The sequence below is a fragment of the Orcinus orca genome, chromosome 12 (assembly GCF_937001465.1).
Source record: "Orcinus orca chromosome 12, mOrcOrc1.1, whole genome shotgun sequence".
In the NCBI taxonomy this organism is placed as follows: Eukaryota; Metazoa; Chordata; class Mammalia; order Artiodactyla; family Delphinidae; genus Orcinus; species Orcinus orca.
Genome location: NC_064570.1, coordinates 43,248,909 through 43,263,726, shown reverse-complemented (window position 1 = coordinate 43,263,726; position 14,818 = coordinate 43,248,909). Strand labels below are relative to the sequence as shown.

At 37.0% G+C, this 14,818-nt stretch overlaps 1 protein-coding gene across 13 annotated transcripts in view; it reads left to right on the top strand.

Moving 5' to 3' along the window:
• DSE (dermatan sulfate epimerase) overlaps window positions 1-14,818 on the top strand; it is a 137,193-nt gene that overhangs the window by 109,074 nt on the left and 13,301 nt on the right. For 2 of the 13 annotated variants that reach the window (XM_049695510.1, XM_033418616.2), the window contains exon 2: window positions 14,377-14,447. The exons of the other annotated variants lie outside the window; for them this stretch is intronic. In XM_049695510.1, coding sequence (XP_049551467.1) covers window positions 14,377-14,447 — 71 coding nt within the window. The remainder of the gene's footprint in view (window positions 1-14,376; window positions 14,448-14,818) is intronic. 13 annotated transcript variants of the gene reach the window in all.

Here is a 14,818-nt window from a genome sequence, read left to right as displayed (position 1 = left end):
TGTATAAAATAATAAATAAAATAAAATTCAAAAAGAAAAACAACTTGCTAAGCATGTTGTTTAAATTTTGTGCCTTCCTTGCCCTGTGTCTTGAGGGAAGATGTTAGCAAGTGCTGCATATATATCTGTATTCTATTCCAATAATGCTTTATAATTGTTTTTTAAAAGTGGCCTTTGTCTGTTAAGTGAGATACGTGTTTAGTTCTAATACCACTAAAGATGTAGGGCCTTGCTGACATTAAGTTCTTACTAATGCTATATATAGAGATATATATAACTACTGGAGAATAGTAGCGACATGAGTATGTCCGTGGAGTCTCTTGTAAAGCTACGTAGTTCTTTTTACCTTAGTTATCTTCAGAATGGCATTTTACTTCTTCATTTCCTTCTGCTGTATCCATCAAGAGAATATGTTTTAGCCACGTTTAACACAGTCTCTTTCCTCCATCCTTCCTTTTTCTTTCCAGTGTCAACATGCTGGCTTAGGACAGCAGGAGGAACCATAGTTAGGGGCCAGATGATTGTGTTTCCCACATAAGCCTGTGTTTAGAAGCTTTGTGTGTGGATGGCTTGGAGGAGAGGAATCAGGAGGAGGGGAACTAGGTGGAAGCTTATATAAGTCTAGGGGGGAAATGAAGACCACAGTTAAGTCAGTGAGAGTGGGGAAAAGAAGGAATGCATCTGAGACATTTAGGGCAGGACTTCCCTGGCGGTCCAGTGGTTAAGATTCCATGCTTCCACTGCAGGGGCCACGGGTTCAATCCCTGGTCAGGGAACTAAGATCCCGCATGGTACACGGTGCGGCCAAAAGATTTAAAAAAAAAAAGAGAAGAGAGAGAGAGAGATGTAGGACAGAGAATCTACAAAGAGATTGATTGGATATAGGACACTTTCTCAAAGTATGGTTCTTTCATCGGAATCATAGAGGTATTTTTAAAAACACAGATTCCTGGGCCTGGCCCAGACTCAGTGAATCACGATTATTTGGAGTAGGCCAAAGAACAAGTCCCCCATGTGATCTGAGGCACGCTAAAAATTAAATAGCAAAGAGCAGGGTGTTATGAAGCAGGGGACTTGGTTTTTGCCTAGGCATTGTGCTAGGTATTGGGATATAAAAATTTGAGGGCAACTTAATACTTCTTGCCTAGAGTGGTTGACCTATGGAAAATATGAACTAATAGACTATATTAATGCAGATGATAAAGGCTGTGATTGAGAAAGTATATTGTGTAATGGGAAGACAGAGAGGTACTTCGGGATGCCCAACATTGGAGCCCTGGGAAGGCTTTCCTCCTGGGGCCTGAGGGACAAATAGGAATCCGCCAAGTGAAGGGGAAAGAGAGCATGTTTGATTGTTCCAAGCAGAAATAACTGATGTTCAGAGGCCGTGACAGAAGGAAGCAGAATGCTTTTGAGGAACTGAAAATTTAATGTAGGGAGGAGACAGGCAAGCATTGAGGCTTTGAGTAGAGAGCCAGATGCTGCAAGACCTTGTCCACCATGTGAAGGAGTTTGGACTTTTTCTTACAAGAACTATGAGGCCATTGAAGGGTTTTAACAGGGCAGCAACATGGTCAGATTTGTGTGTGTGTGTGTGTGTGTGTGTGTAACTTTTTCATTCTAAAATAAAAGTAGAGCACCATACGAACAAACGTGTGGCTTAGTAAAGTATTTTAAAGCAAACGCCCTGCTAACCACAGCACAGCTCCAAAAATAGAACGTTGCCAGCCACCCTGGGAAGCCCCTCGTAAGGCTCATCCCAATCACAGCTCCCTCTGTCCCTACAAAGGCTACCCTGACTTCTAGGGTCATCAGTCACATCCTTGTGTTTCTTTATAGTTCATTCAAGTGTGCATCCCTAGGCACAAGTTTAGTCTTGCTCATTTGTTAAATGTTTTTTAAGTCTTTTTTATCTGCAGTTTCCCCTCCATCCCTTTATTTTTGTTACAATTTATCTGTGGAAGAATCTGGGCCCTTTGACCTGCTCAGCTTCCCACAGTCTGGATGTGGTTGATTGCAGGCTCAAGATGCAGCTCCGTGAGTTCCTCCACCCTTGGCATTTCCTACGAACTGACAGCTGGGTGCTGAGGCTCGCTCCAGCTCGGTTTTGATCACTTTGACACAGCATAGGTGGTGGCTGTTCTCTCATCAGGAGACGCAAAGTGGCTGCTGGTTTCTCCATGTGACAGATTTGTGTTCTAGGAAGAATCTCTGGTCATATGTTGAGAGTAGATTGCAGAGGTCAAACCAGGAAGATCAGTCAGGCCTTTTGTGTTTATCCAGATGACAGCCTGGAATAGGGGCTCTGAGAATGCAAAGAAATGTTGGGTTCCAGAAAGTTTTAAGGATTAGCATGTATTGGGTTGGCCAAAGAGTTTGTTCGGGTTTTTCCATAAGATCTTACAGAAAACACCCAAATGAACTTTTTGGCTGACCCAATATAAGACTTGACAATGATATTTGAGGACAAGAAGGACTAAGAACTTTCTTTTATGGGGTGCTGAGAGGCATGGGACCTTTCAATGAGATCACAACACTTGGAACTCTTGGAGAGTACTAATAAAGGGTTTGGTTTGGGATCGACTGAGTTTGAAGGGCCTGTGGACCCAAGAGGAGATGTTGAGTTCATGTCTCTCCAGCATTATTTTTAGCTGCCTCCTGTTTGCTAGAAGTGTACTGTGACTTTAAAAAATGTCATCACCAGGAAAAAAAAAAATTTATCCAATATAAAATATGCTTTCAAGTACAACAGACATAGTTTCTGTGGATGATAGGAAAATGTAGAAGGAAAGTTCAAAGAAGGTCAGATTTAATTAAAGTAAGCTTATCACAACAAATAAATGAATAACAAGAAGAATGAGAAGAAAAGGTAAAGTGCTAAAAGAGCCACTTGGGTGTCCTCAAATCACTTTCTGGATGTGAAGCCAAAATGAAACATCATGCCGGCATCACTCCAGGAAGAAAGTATCAGCTTGAGAGAATCGTGCTATTTCTTCTTAAGTTGGAAAAAAAAAAAAAAAAGATTCTTGATGAGGTGTGGATGGATGGCAATTTGGGTTTGTAACAATTTAATGTGCAATTTTAGTTCATTTCTGTGATTCAATTACAGGGAATACACTATTCTAAGAAAAGAAAGTCTAAGGAAAGGGAGAGTTAAGAATAAATCCACACATATTGCTAAAATTTTGTATTAACTTTAATATCTTTCTGCCCTAAACTTTGGGCCATAATTTTGAAAAACCATATGGAGCTTACTATTTTACCTTCTTTGGAGAACCTGTTGACATGGGAAAGATTTTACACTATTATTAAAGCCAGTTTGAATCTTTTACTCTTTGCTTTTCTATCATAGCCTGTCACTTGGTTAAAGAAGATGTGACGACATTCAACCTTTGGGGTGGGGTCAGCTTTTATTTTCCATATGACAGATAACTCTAGATCTAAAACTCGGGGAAGTATTTAATGCCCATGGCATGTTGAAGATGGCTCACAAGTTTGGCTCGTAATTTAATCTAAATTTACTTTATCCATTAATTCTATTTTATGACAAATAGCACATCCTCCAGATTTTTTATGATTCACAAACTCCTAAACTGACTTTTTTCCACTTTGTTGCCAAATTAAGAAATACTCTTTAAAACTGTGTCCCCGGGACATGAAATAAAATAAACATTATTGGTACAAGGTGCTGTTCATAGGTATTATTTCATTACCTCTCTTGAAAATAAATGGCTTCAAAGCCAAACAAACGTTTTGGGGGATGAGAAACGTTTTCTTGTTCTTTTTCTACACAGTGACAAATTACTTTTCGTTCCTGAATTGACTGTGTGGGCCCGTTTGGTGTTTCACATCTGCCTCTGTCATACACTGTCTACTGGCCTCTTTGAACATTCTGAACTTCTCTGGTGGTCTGGGATCCTTCCTAATGAACTCGTGATAGATTTTCCCTCATGGTTGGCTCCAGATCCTCTGCTGGAAGGTGTTTGGGGCAACCCAGTCTCAACCTAGCTCCACGCACTGAAGCAGGCCCTGGGCCTGGGTCCTCTCTGTCTGCAGGATGCATCTGATGGGCTGCTTGTTTGGTGGCACATTTACCCTCTAAGACAGTGGCTTTCAAACCTTTTATGACTGTGACCCACAGTAAGAAATAAAGTTTACATCCCAGTATACACATAACTTTAACTCTACATGTGTAAATATATAAGTAGAAGTTGTGTGAATCAGCCCTTGCATTTAAGTCATGCTTTGCACTCTGCTATTTCCTATTCCATGCCATTAAATTCCACTAAAAATATGCTGGTCACGACCCCTTATATTCATTCCACAATATATTAATAGCTTGTTATTTATAATTTGAAAACTCTGCCTAACATTGTGATAAACCCATGATTCCTTTTCAGAGAATCCCTTCTCAATATCCCTCTTCTTGAATATCTCCAGTGAGGGGACTGCTTCACTCTTTGAGGTGGCTTCCTTATTCCATAATTGTAGTGTTCAGAGTACTTGTTCCTAAAATATATTAGGAAGCGTCGTTTTTTCATTAGGAAACAGTGTGTGTCTGTGATTAACGGCTACATTTCAGGTTTCCAGGGCTGAGTGGAATAAATTCTGCAGCACATTATTTCCAGTTGGCACCCAGAATAAAATCAAGAACAGTTCATTCACTGTTTTAAACAGGCAACTTCAGCAAAACCTTGAAATAGCATATTATAAAAGAGAGAAATTCTGATAAAGCATTAAAAAGTGGGAATCTTAGGTAAATATTAACCTTACTGAGGAAACCATAATAGAAAGTAAAATACTGTTTCATGTATCCTAGCACCTTAAGGTCGGCCTTATTTTAGTTTTGGTATCTTCCTAACATCAGGGTGGCAAGATTTAGCAATTTGATTACCGTTTTTGCCATTGTTAAAGTATCCCTCACTTTTTAAACTTACTGTCACAGGTTCTTTGCCCTTTTGCATGTGGTGGTGTCAAAATCTTAGAGGATTTCTTTAAAATAAATGGGAGTCACCACGTGTTCAGGCAGCAGCAGGAAGATGGTGCATACAAGATGGCAGTGATGACAAGTCAGGTTCTTGAAGGTCGGTGTATTATTCCTAGGGCAGCCGTAACAAAGTAACACAGACTAAGTGGCTTAAAACAAACAGAAGTTGATTCTCTCGCAGTTCTGGAGGCTAGAAATCTGCAACCAAGGTGTCAGCAGGGTTTTGGTTCCTTCTGGAGGCTCCAAGGAAAAACTGTCTCACGCTTCAGGTGGTTGTAGGCAACCCTTGGCATTCCTTGTCTTGTAGATGCATCCCTCATCTACCTCTCACACGTACCATCCGCCACCAACACATACAAACTGCGTGTCCCTCCAGCCTTCCAATATAGATATGTTGTGATTTTAATTGAATGAATATTGTGTTTGCATATTTTAACGAGGCAAAAGCTGTTGACAGCTGAACTGCGTCATATACTATGATTACTTTCAGTTTGTGTGCAACTTTTTGTTTTCTCTAGGATTAATAACAGACTTTTTGCTTTATTTGCTTAGTTTCCTATACAGTTATCACTAATTACCAACCAGACTCTCACTCGGTTATGTAAGTCTCTTAATCCATTCAAACAAGATGTTCTTAATAAGACATTCTTAACAATTCATCTTCTTGAAGAGGAACCTGCCAAAGCCTTTGACTGGTTATAATCTAGATCTACAGTATGGCTGTTGACTAACTCTTCTTTTCTCTCATGGGGTGGGTCCCCTCTGGAACATGAATCTCATCTTGTCTTCTTTTTGGTATATATCTTAATTTGGGTGGAGAAATTCTTCACTAGTTTCCAGAGGAAGTATTGATGAGCAGGAAATTTTGAAAACTTGGATGTCTTCTTACATTGTGTATCTATTAAAAATTATTGTATAGTTATTTTTTAATACTGTCTTCTTTTAACCTTTATACTAGAGTTATAAGTGATTTACCCACCACCATTACAATATTAGAGTATTCTGCGTTTAAGTGTATATTTACCTTTACTGGTGAGTTTTATACTTTCATATGTTCTCACGTTACTAATTGGCATCCTTTCATTTCAGTTTGAAGAACTCCCTTTAACATTTCTTCTAAGGCCAGTTAGTGGTGATAAACTTCTTCAGCATATGTTTATCTGGAAAACTCTTTAACTCTCCTTCAATTCTGAGGGACAGTTTTCCTTGGTAGATTATTCTTGATTGGCAGTTTTCTTCTTTCAAAACTTTGAGTATATCGTCCCACTTCCTTCTGGTCCCCAAGGTTTCTTCTGAAAAATCTGCTGATAGTATTATGGGAGTTCCCTTGTACGTAATAAGTTGCTTTTATCTTTTTTTAAAATTTTTATTTATTTATAAATTTATTTATTTATGGCTGTGTTGGGTCTTCATTGCTGCGAGCGGGCTTCCTCTAGTTGCAGTGAGTGGGGGCTACTCTTCGTTGCGGTGCGCGGGCTTCTCATTGCGGTGGCTTCTCTTGTTGCGGAGCACGGGGTCTAGGCATGCAGGCTTCAGTAGTTGTGGAGCACAGGCTCTAGGTGTGCGGGCTTCAGTAGTTGTGACACGCAGGCTCAGTAGTTGCAGCTCGTGGGCTCTAGAGTGCAGGCTCAGTAGTTGTGGCGCACGACCTTCGTTGCTCCACGGCATGTGGGATCTTCCCAGAGCAGGGCTCGAACCTGTGTCCCCTGCATTGGCAGGCAGATTCTTAACCACTGTGCCACCAGGGAAGTCCCTATCTTTCTATTTTTAAGATTCTCTTTAATTTTTGAAAATTTAATAATGTGTCTTACTGTGGGTCTTTGTAGAGGCATCTTTTTTGATACTCTGGGCTACCTGTATCTGGGGGCCCGTTTCTTTCTCCTCAGGTTAGGAAAGTTTTCAGTCATTATATCTTTGCATAAGCTTCTCTCCCTTCCTCTCTCCTTCTTCTGGTACCCCTATAATGTGTATATTAGTCTTCTTATGGTGTCCCATAATTCCCTTAAACTATCTTCACTCTTTTTTATTCTTTTTTCTTTTTGCTCTTCTGATTGCTCTCTCTTTAAGTTCACTGATCCTTTCTTCCACTTGATCTAGTCTGCTGTTGAATCCTTCTATTGGATTTAGTTCAGTTATTGAATTTTTCAGTGCTCAGTACAATGCAGTGCTCAGTACTTTTTAATATTCTCTGTCTCTTTGTTGAAGTGCTCCCCCTGTTCATGCATTGCTCTCCTGACTTTGGTGAGCATTTATGACTGTTATTTTGAACTCTCTATCTGATAAATCACTCATCTCCATTTTGTTAAGGTTGATTACTAGAGCTTTATCTTTTTCTTTTGTTTGGAACATATTCTCCTATTTGTTCATTTTATATTGAATCAAATCTGAAACATAATTTCATCTCAATATTTATTTCTGACTTAATTTTAAATATCTGAAATATTTACATGGTTCACAATGTACCATGTCAGAATCATATTACAAATAATGCCATGATAAATAACCTTATGCATATATGTTTTTTATTTGTGGTAGATTACTATAAGTGGTATTACTGGATCAAAATATAAAATGTTTATAAAATTTGTTGAATGTTACCAAGCTCTACCCCATAGGATTTGTACTACTCTGCACCCCTAACAGCATTTTAAGAGTGTGCCTATTTCTCCACAGCTTTGACTAGAGTATTTGTCCTATGTGAGATTTTTACTGATTCGAATGTTAGATCAGTTGTAATTTGATTTAAATTTCTTTTATAATAAGTGGAGATGAGAATTTTGAATGAGCGATGTTTGCCCTTTTTTTTTTTGTTAACTGTCTTGTTTGTCACTTGCTCATTTTTCCAATAAGATTTTGATCTTTTTCTTAAATTTTATGAGCCTTTGGTATGTTAGGATAAGTCCAGCTGTATTCAGAGTATATGATACAAATACTTTTCCCCAGTTTATTCATGTTTACTTGTGGTCTTTTTTTCCCCCTGTGCAAAAGGTTTTGTCTTATTTTTTCTTTTAAGCTTTATATGGCCAAAATGATGTCTTTTCTTCTATTGCTTCTTGTTTTTGAATCATAGTTGGAAAGGCTTTTCCTTCTCCAGGTCACAAAGGAATTCATCCATGCTTTCTTTTAAGATTTTTTATCTCATACTTTATATTTAGATGCCTAATTAATTTAGAGTTTATTTTCTTGTATTCTATGAGGTTTGGATCCAATTTTCTCCTTTTTTCAAATGACTATCTAGTTGTTCCAGTGTAAGTTGTTGGAGGGCACTTCTTTTCCCTATTGATTTTTGATGCCACCTTTATCACATACCAAGTTTCCATATGTTTTGCACCTGTTTCTGAATTCTGTTTCATTCCATTGGTATGTCTATCTATTCATATGTCAGTACCACTGTATTCTGATTAGTGAAGGTTTATAGTGTGTCTTCTTCTCTGGCAGAGCTAGTCACCCTCCATCATTGTTCTTCTTTTCATTGACTTCCCTGGCTCTTCTTGCATGTTTAATTTTTTCTTAAAATCAGATCAACTACTTCTAGGCATTGTTTCTCACATGATCACTGGATACTTGCATAGTCATTGACTGAAGTGATGACATCTATGAATTGTTCAACTGAACTTTTATTTATTTATTTATTTGGCTGTACCACGTGGTATGTGGAACTTTCCCAACCAGGAATTGAACCCGTGCCCCCTTCCTTGCATTGGAAGCGTGGAGTCTTAACCACTGGACCACCAGGGAAGTCTTCAACTGAACTTTTAGAAACATTTTACATGTATAAATATAAAGCACGTTAAACCTATAAAATACCAAGCTACTTTTTTAAAAGGCCAAAAATCATTTGATTAAGCTTTTCTGAACAATGCAGGAAATGTGGGTTATTCTCTCCTACCACCTTTTCAAGTTTCAGAATTTCTCCATTATAACAGATGCTTTCGTAATTTATTATTAGAATGTGATAGGTGAGCCTGTTTTAAACTCTAGTCCTTTGAGCTCTGCCTTTCTTACAAAACAGAGGTCTTCTTATGAAATTTGAATCATCTTAATTATCGTGCTTCTCCCTCTTACCTTTTCAGGCTGGACACTAGCCCAAAACACACTTGGCCAGCAAAAAGGGATTACAATTTTGAATGCTGTTTGATTCCATTTAAATAGAATGAAACAGCGTACTTGGATAGCATACTTGGATATTTGGATAAAAGGACTTTGTGTCAGCGAATTAAACACTGGAATAATGACACGGCAGTGCCATTTCCCATTTAACAACACTACTACCTTAGCTTGGTGTATATTTTCACACTCAGACTAATTCATTTTCTCTATAAGCCATCTAGAATCCTTTTTTAAGTAAAAAAGAATATTCTTTTTAGTTTCTGCTTTTGCATAATTGACTCCTCAGTATTCTTGAGTAGGGCCAAACTGACCTAAATTTTTGTATTTTAGAATTTAATATTTGGAATATTGAATTTATAGCTTTAAAATGAAATTAAGTGGTAGTACTCTATATATTGAATCCAGTGATTTCATGAATATGGAAATGAAGATTGTGGAAGAAAATGATCTTTTATAGTTCATGGTCGATAAGTCATTTTCCCTGAAGATGTCTTAATATATAGTCAATTCCCATTCTATCGTTCTGTTATCCTTTTAGCATTTGTTCTCTAGTAGGGAGCAAAGTAGATGTTCAAAAAGGAAAGCTCATTGTCTATTTCTGTGTCTGTAGCCCTGGCTAGCTTTAGGAGCTGAACGTTCTCAGCATGCAGGTTCAGGCCCACCAGCCCCTGGACCAGCTGGACCTGGAGCAGTACATTAGGAGCTTCACGCTCACCAGAGGTCTGTGGGGAGAAGGAAGAATTGTTTCAGGAATGCTACATGGTTGGAATCACATGTTCCTAGGGTGGGCCCTGAGCAGCCTTGTGAGCACAGTATCATGATATCTCTCCTCATGTCTGCCCCTTTTCCCACACCTCATGCCTTGTTTCTCTCTTGGTATCATGAACATGGCAGGGCTTTGGAACCCTCTGTTGTATTTCAGCATAAGTGCCCTTCTGCCTAGCTCTTGGTAGGTTTGCTGACTAGCCCTTTCTTCTGGCTGGGTTCTTATGGCAAAGTTGGTGACTTTCCTTATAAGCACAGTGCTTTCCCTCACCAGGAAGAAGTAAAAATTCTAGATTCAGGTAGTCCTGGATTCCATTCTTTAACTTAGCTACGTGATCTTCAACGAGTAATTTTCCTATCCAAATACCGCTTTTACAATCTATGAAATGGGGCTGTAACATCTAATGTGAATTTTGAAGATTAAATGAAATAAAGTATGTAAAGGGCTTGGCACACACTATGTGCTTAATTAATATGAAATATAACTTCTCTCTTTCCTCCCAACTATAAATAGTTAATTTTGCTTCATGATGCAAATGCCACCCCTTAGCCACCTGATCAAACATTTGGAATATGGACTACAAACCAGGCCAGAGTTGAGTTTAACATGCCCCTTGGATAGCTTGCTACCCACTCAGAGGCCCCTAGATCAAGTTCATCTATATTCCGGGCTTACTCTGCTCTTCTTGGCAAGTCACTGTCAGGGTCCCACTGTGCTTCACAGGCAAGGCCACACAAGTTAGAAATCCACTTCCTTTGGCTAAATGTTACAGGAATTGCTTACAAAATTTCACATATTACTGACATTTAACATTTATGGCTAGTTTTTATGTTTAACTTACAGAGGGGAAGAAAGACGAATCACAATTGCCATGAGTCATATTTTTAAAAGTAGTGGTAACACATGACTCTCCTAACTTACTGGAGGTTGTTTCCAAGCACAGAAAAACTGAATGACTTTCTGTCAGGTTACTGTCTTCAGGACTCTTTTAGAATGAATAGATTGATTTACATTTTAAGAATAGAACTGACCTGGGCTTCCCTGGTGGCGCAGTGGTTGAGTCCACCTGCCGATGCAGGGGACATGGGTTCGTGCCCCGGTCCCGGAAGATCCCACATGCCGCGGAGCAGCTGGGCCCGTGAGCCATGGCCGCTGAGCCTGCGCGTCCGGAGCCTGTGCTCTGCAACGGGAGAGGCCACAACAGTGAGAGGCCCGTGTACCGCAAAAAAAAAAAAAAAAAAAAAAAAAAAAGAATAGAACTGACCTTATATTGGCATATTTTGGTGGTGTGAGCCAGTACATGCTATAGGCAGAGGTGTAGCTTATGTGCAGTAGACGCAGCTGCAGCGAAGCTGGCAAATGTGAAGCTGGTGCTGCTCTGCCCTGTAAAGTTACATCTGGGAATTTCTAAAGAGCTCATCGCTGCACTGTACATTTAAATTCTTAATTCCTTTAAGGCTTATTTCATTTTCTCTTAAATTTATATTTATACATGAACATCTAGTGTCTAAAATAAACCAGATTTTGAAATATGAATCTTCTACTTTATGAATTTACTATGTAAATATTTTATAGGGTTATAAAACTGTATGTTATCTCAAAATGAGAAAAAGAAGGATTGTTTTGAGTTCTACTTTTTGGAAACGTTTAACAAACAGTGGAGCCTCATTTAAACATACTTTTGAAAACACATAGACTTGCTTATACCATGGATCAAATCATGACCTTCAAAATACAGTTACATATGAAAATCCTGGTATAAAATTGTCAAGCTGTAAAAAGTGCTCGAAAACAGGACTAATAACCATAATAACATTGTAAAGGGAGTTACGAGTTGTCCCCTTGTTTCCAGTATTTTTTTTTTGTATATCGTTGATTCATTTAAATATTTAAATATCAGTGACCTCTTGACACCTCTTAGATTTTAAATACAGAACTTCTGTTATTCCAAGTATTTATTTTAACAGTATTTGTATAAATGAAATAGTATAAAAATTTAAACAATATTATACATAGACCATTCTGTGAACCTCATAATACCTAAGATTAATCTTAGATACCTAAGTATTAATCTTTTCACAGATAATAATTTTCTACAAAATATCTACTAAGACTATATGGAAAAAATTTGAATATAACTGATCATTTAAAACAAATCTATGCAAATAAAAATGAATGCCAACATTGTTATTAGACTTTTTATATTAGTCATTGCATCAAGTAAGCTGTCAATTTTTAAGTAATAGACTCCTTAGATTGCCTACTTTTGTACTCTGTACATAGTAGTTCAAAAGCATTTATGATAATGGAAGCAGTCTATCCACAGGAAATTGTTATAAAAATTTTGATTAGTGAAGCTACTAAATTTTGGAAAGGTTTTTATGTCTCTTCCTTTTACAGTCACAACTTGATTTATGGAAATAGCACATCATGATAAACCCTATGCCTTTCCCCACCAATACCGTGCACCCCAACCCAGGCAATTAATAGTTCCTTTCTATGTTCACATCATTCTGTTTCACATAAATTCACTTAAATTCACCTTTGGAAATATTCTAGGCAGCAGATTTTAAATGTTTTGGACTCAGAACTCTTTTACACTCTTAAAAATTAATGAGGACATCAGACATCAAAGAGCTTTGTTTATGTGGGCTATACCTATTGAAATTTACCATACTAGAAATTAAAGCTAAAAAATTTTTTTAAATATTTATTCATTCTCTTGAAAGATAAATCCATTTCATATTAACATAGATAACATATTTTTAGGCAAAAAATAACGAGATTTTTGGAGACAAAATATTTAGTGTGAAGGAGATCATTGTTTTATACTTTTGCAAATCTTGCATATCTTCTTCTGTATTCAGTTTGTTGCAATGTAGTGTTTAAGTTGAAAATATGAAGAAATATGAAGAAAATCCAGCTTCACACAGACATCTGACTGAAAAGGGAGGAGTATTTGAAGAGTCTTTTCAGATAATTTTGACAGTTTTCTTTGCTACTGTACTAGAACTTGACAAGTGGTAGTTTTGTAAAAGTTAGTTCTATGTGGAATCTGGATTATAAAAGTTAGTTTCAATGTGGAATCTGAAACCATGTTAGTTAATAAAATTCCTCATATATTTTAATTGGTAAAAAATCCATTAGTATGCTTTGCACTTATAATGAATCTTTTATCTTTGTATGGTTTTGTAATATGCCTTTTTTATTTGAATGTTTATTCACTGAGTTATTCCCATCTTCCAAATGTTGATGCATTTAGTTATATAATATAAAAATAAATCACACTTGTTATCAATACAATTTTTCCAAAATTCTTTTTTTTTTTTTTTTTTTTTTGCTTGAAAGCTCAAATTTTGTCATTGTCAACAAAACCTTTCAGTTTTTCTTGAACTGGCAGGCTTCCTTGTTTCAAAAAGACTTCCACTTAAATACCCAAGTCTAAAAAACTGTAATTTGTCAGTTGGTCATTCTCTGACGTAAAAACGATGTTTCGTGAGAAAGCAAGGAGCTAGTTCAGCTCTCAACTAAATGCACAATTTCTTCCTCATGATAGTTATTTACTTTGCTACGGATAGTGCTTTTTACATACTTCCCATTTCATCACATGGGCTATTAGAAAGATATGAACTAAAAAGGTTGAGATTTTATAAAATTAATAATTTTTACCACTTTATCAAGGATATTCTTAAGTGAAACTGGCTTTTTTTTTTAAACTTAGAGTGCACGGCAGTATGCAGAATCATACAAGGATTACTAGAACAGTTCAGTGCCCCTGCCTGGCTTGCTAAGATGCCAACATTTTTAACCCACTAGTACTTTTGCACCATTAGTGCAAATATCAACATATAACATCTTTATATTATTATGAGAATAATTTTTAGTCATGGATCCCCTGAAAGAGTCTCAGAGACCCCAGGGGTCCATGGACCTTAATTTAAGAATAGTTCTCTAAACAGGGGAAAGTATAGCTTATAAAAAGGAATACAGTAAAAATTTTCCTAACTAACCTCCTCTTAACTTACTTAATTTTCTTAACTAACCACCTCTTAACTGACTTGCCAATGAAATTAACCTCCATTCCTTGTATAACTGGCAGCAGCTCTCAGAGACTGCTGAATGTCAAGGCTGTGACCATTAATTTCTGTTGCCACCCATAGAATTATGTGCTTAGCAAATGTCAGTTGTATTTGTTCTCAAACCAGTTTATGCCACTTTCACTAATACCTGTAATTACACAATTTTAATAATATTATACAAATAGAATAAGTGTGAGTTTATAAAAAAGAATTAATAGTTCCAAAACCAACTTAAATGCTTTGGAATGACTTACTATAAAAAATTGCTGTCATAATTTAATGTGGATGAGATTAGTAAAAAGTAAAAGTTTAGGGAAAAACTCATAAAAGTCTGGAAGGATTCTCTATTCCTTCACAAGTATCTTTAATTTCTTCCTGTATTAAAGAAACCAAGGCTGGAAATTGTGATGATGTGTTATATGTGTTCTTTGCAGGGAAAAACAATGACACTGATCCGTAGACCCACATTCAAAGACAAGGCTTTTAGCTCCCCTTCAAAAGATTGGTAAATATGTACATATAAATATTTTAAGCTGAAATAAAATTCATATATTAATACCTTTATCTTTTTTTGTGATTCTTAACATGCTTCTTTAGTAGTTTTAGTAGCTGCTGGTTAGGATCACATTGAATACGATAGTTCCTTTGCTGCTATTCATGAGCTAGAAGCAAATTTCCTTTGGTTTCCATGACAGTAAAATATAGTCTCATCCATAATTACTCTCTGTATCTGAAGATGAAGCTGGGTAAGAATGTCTTGGTAAAGAATCTAGGTAACGTCTTAGAAATGTAGCTATTACAGATCAGATTTCATAATGATATAGTGATGCACCTGATGGTACCAGGAACTCTTTTTTTTTTTTAAATCAGTGTGCT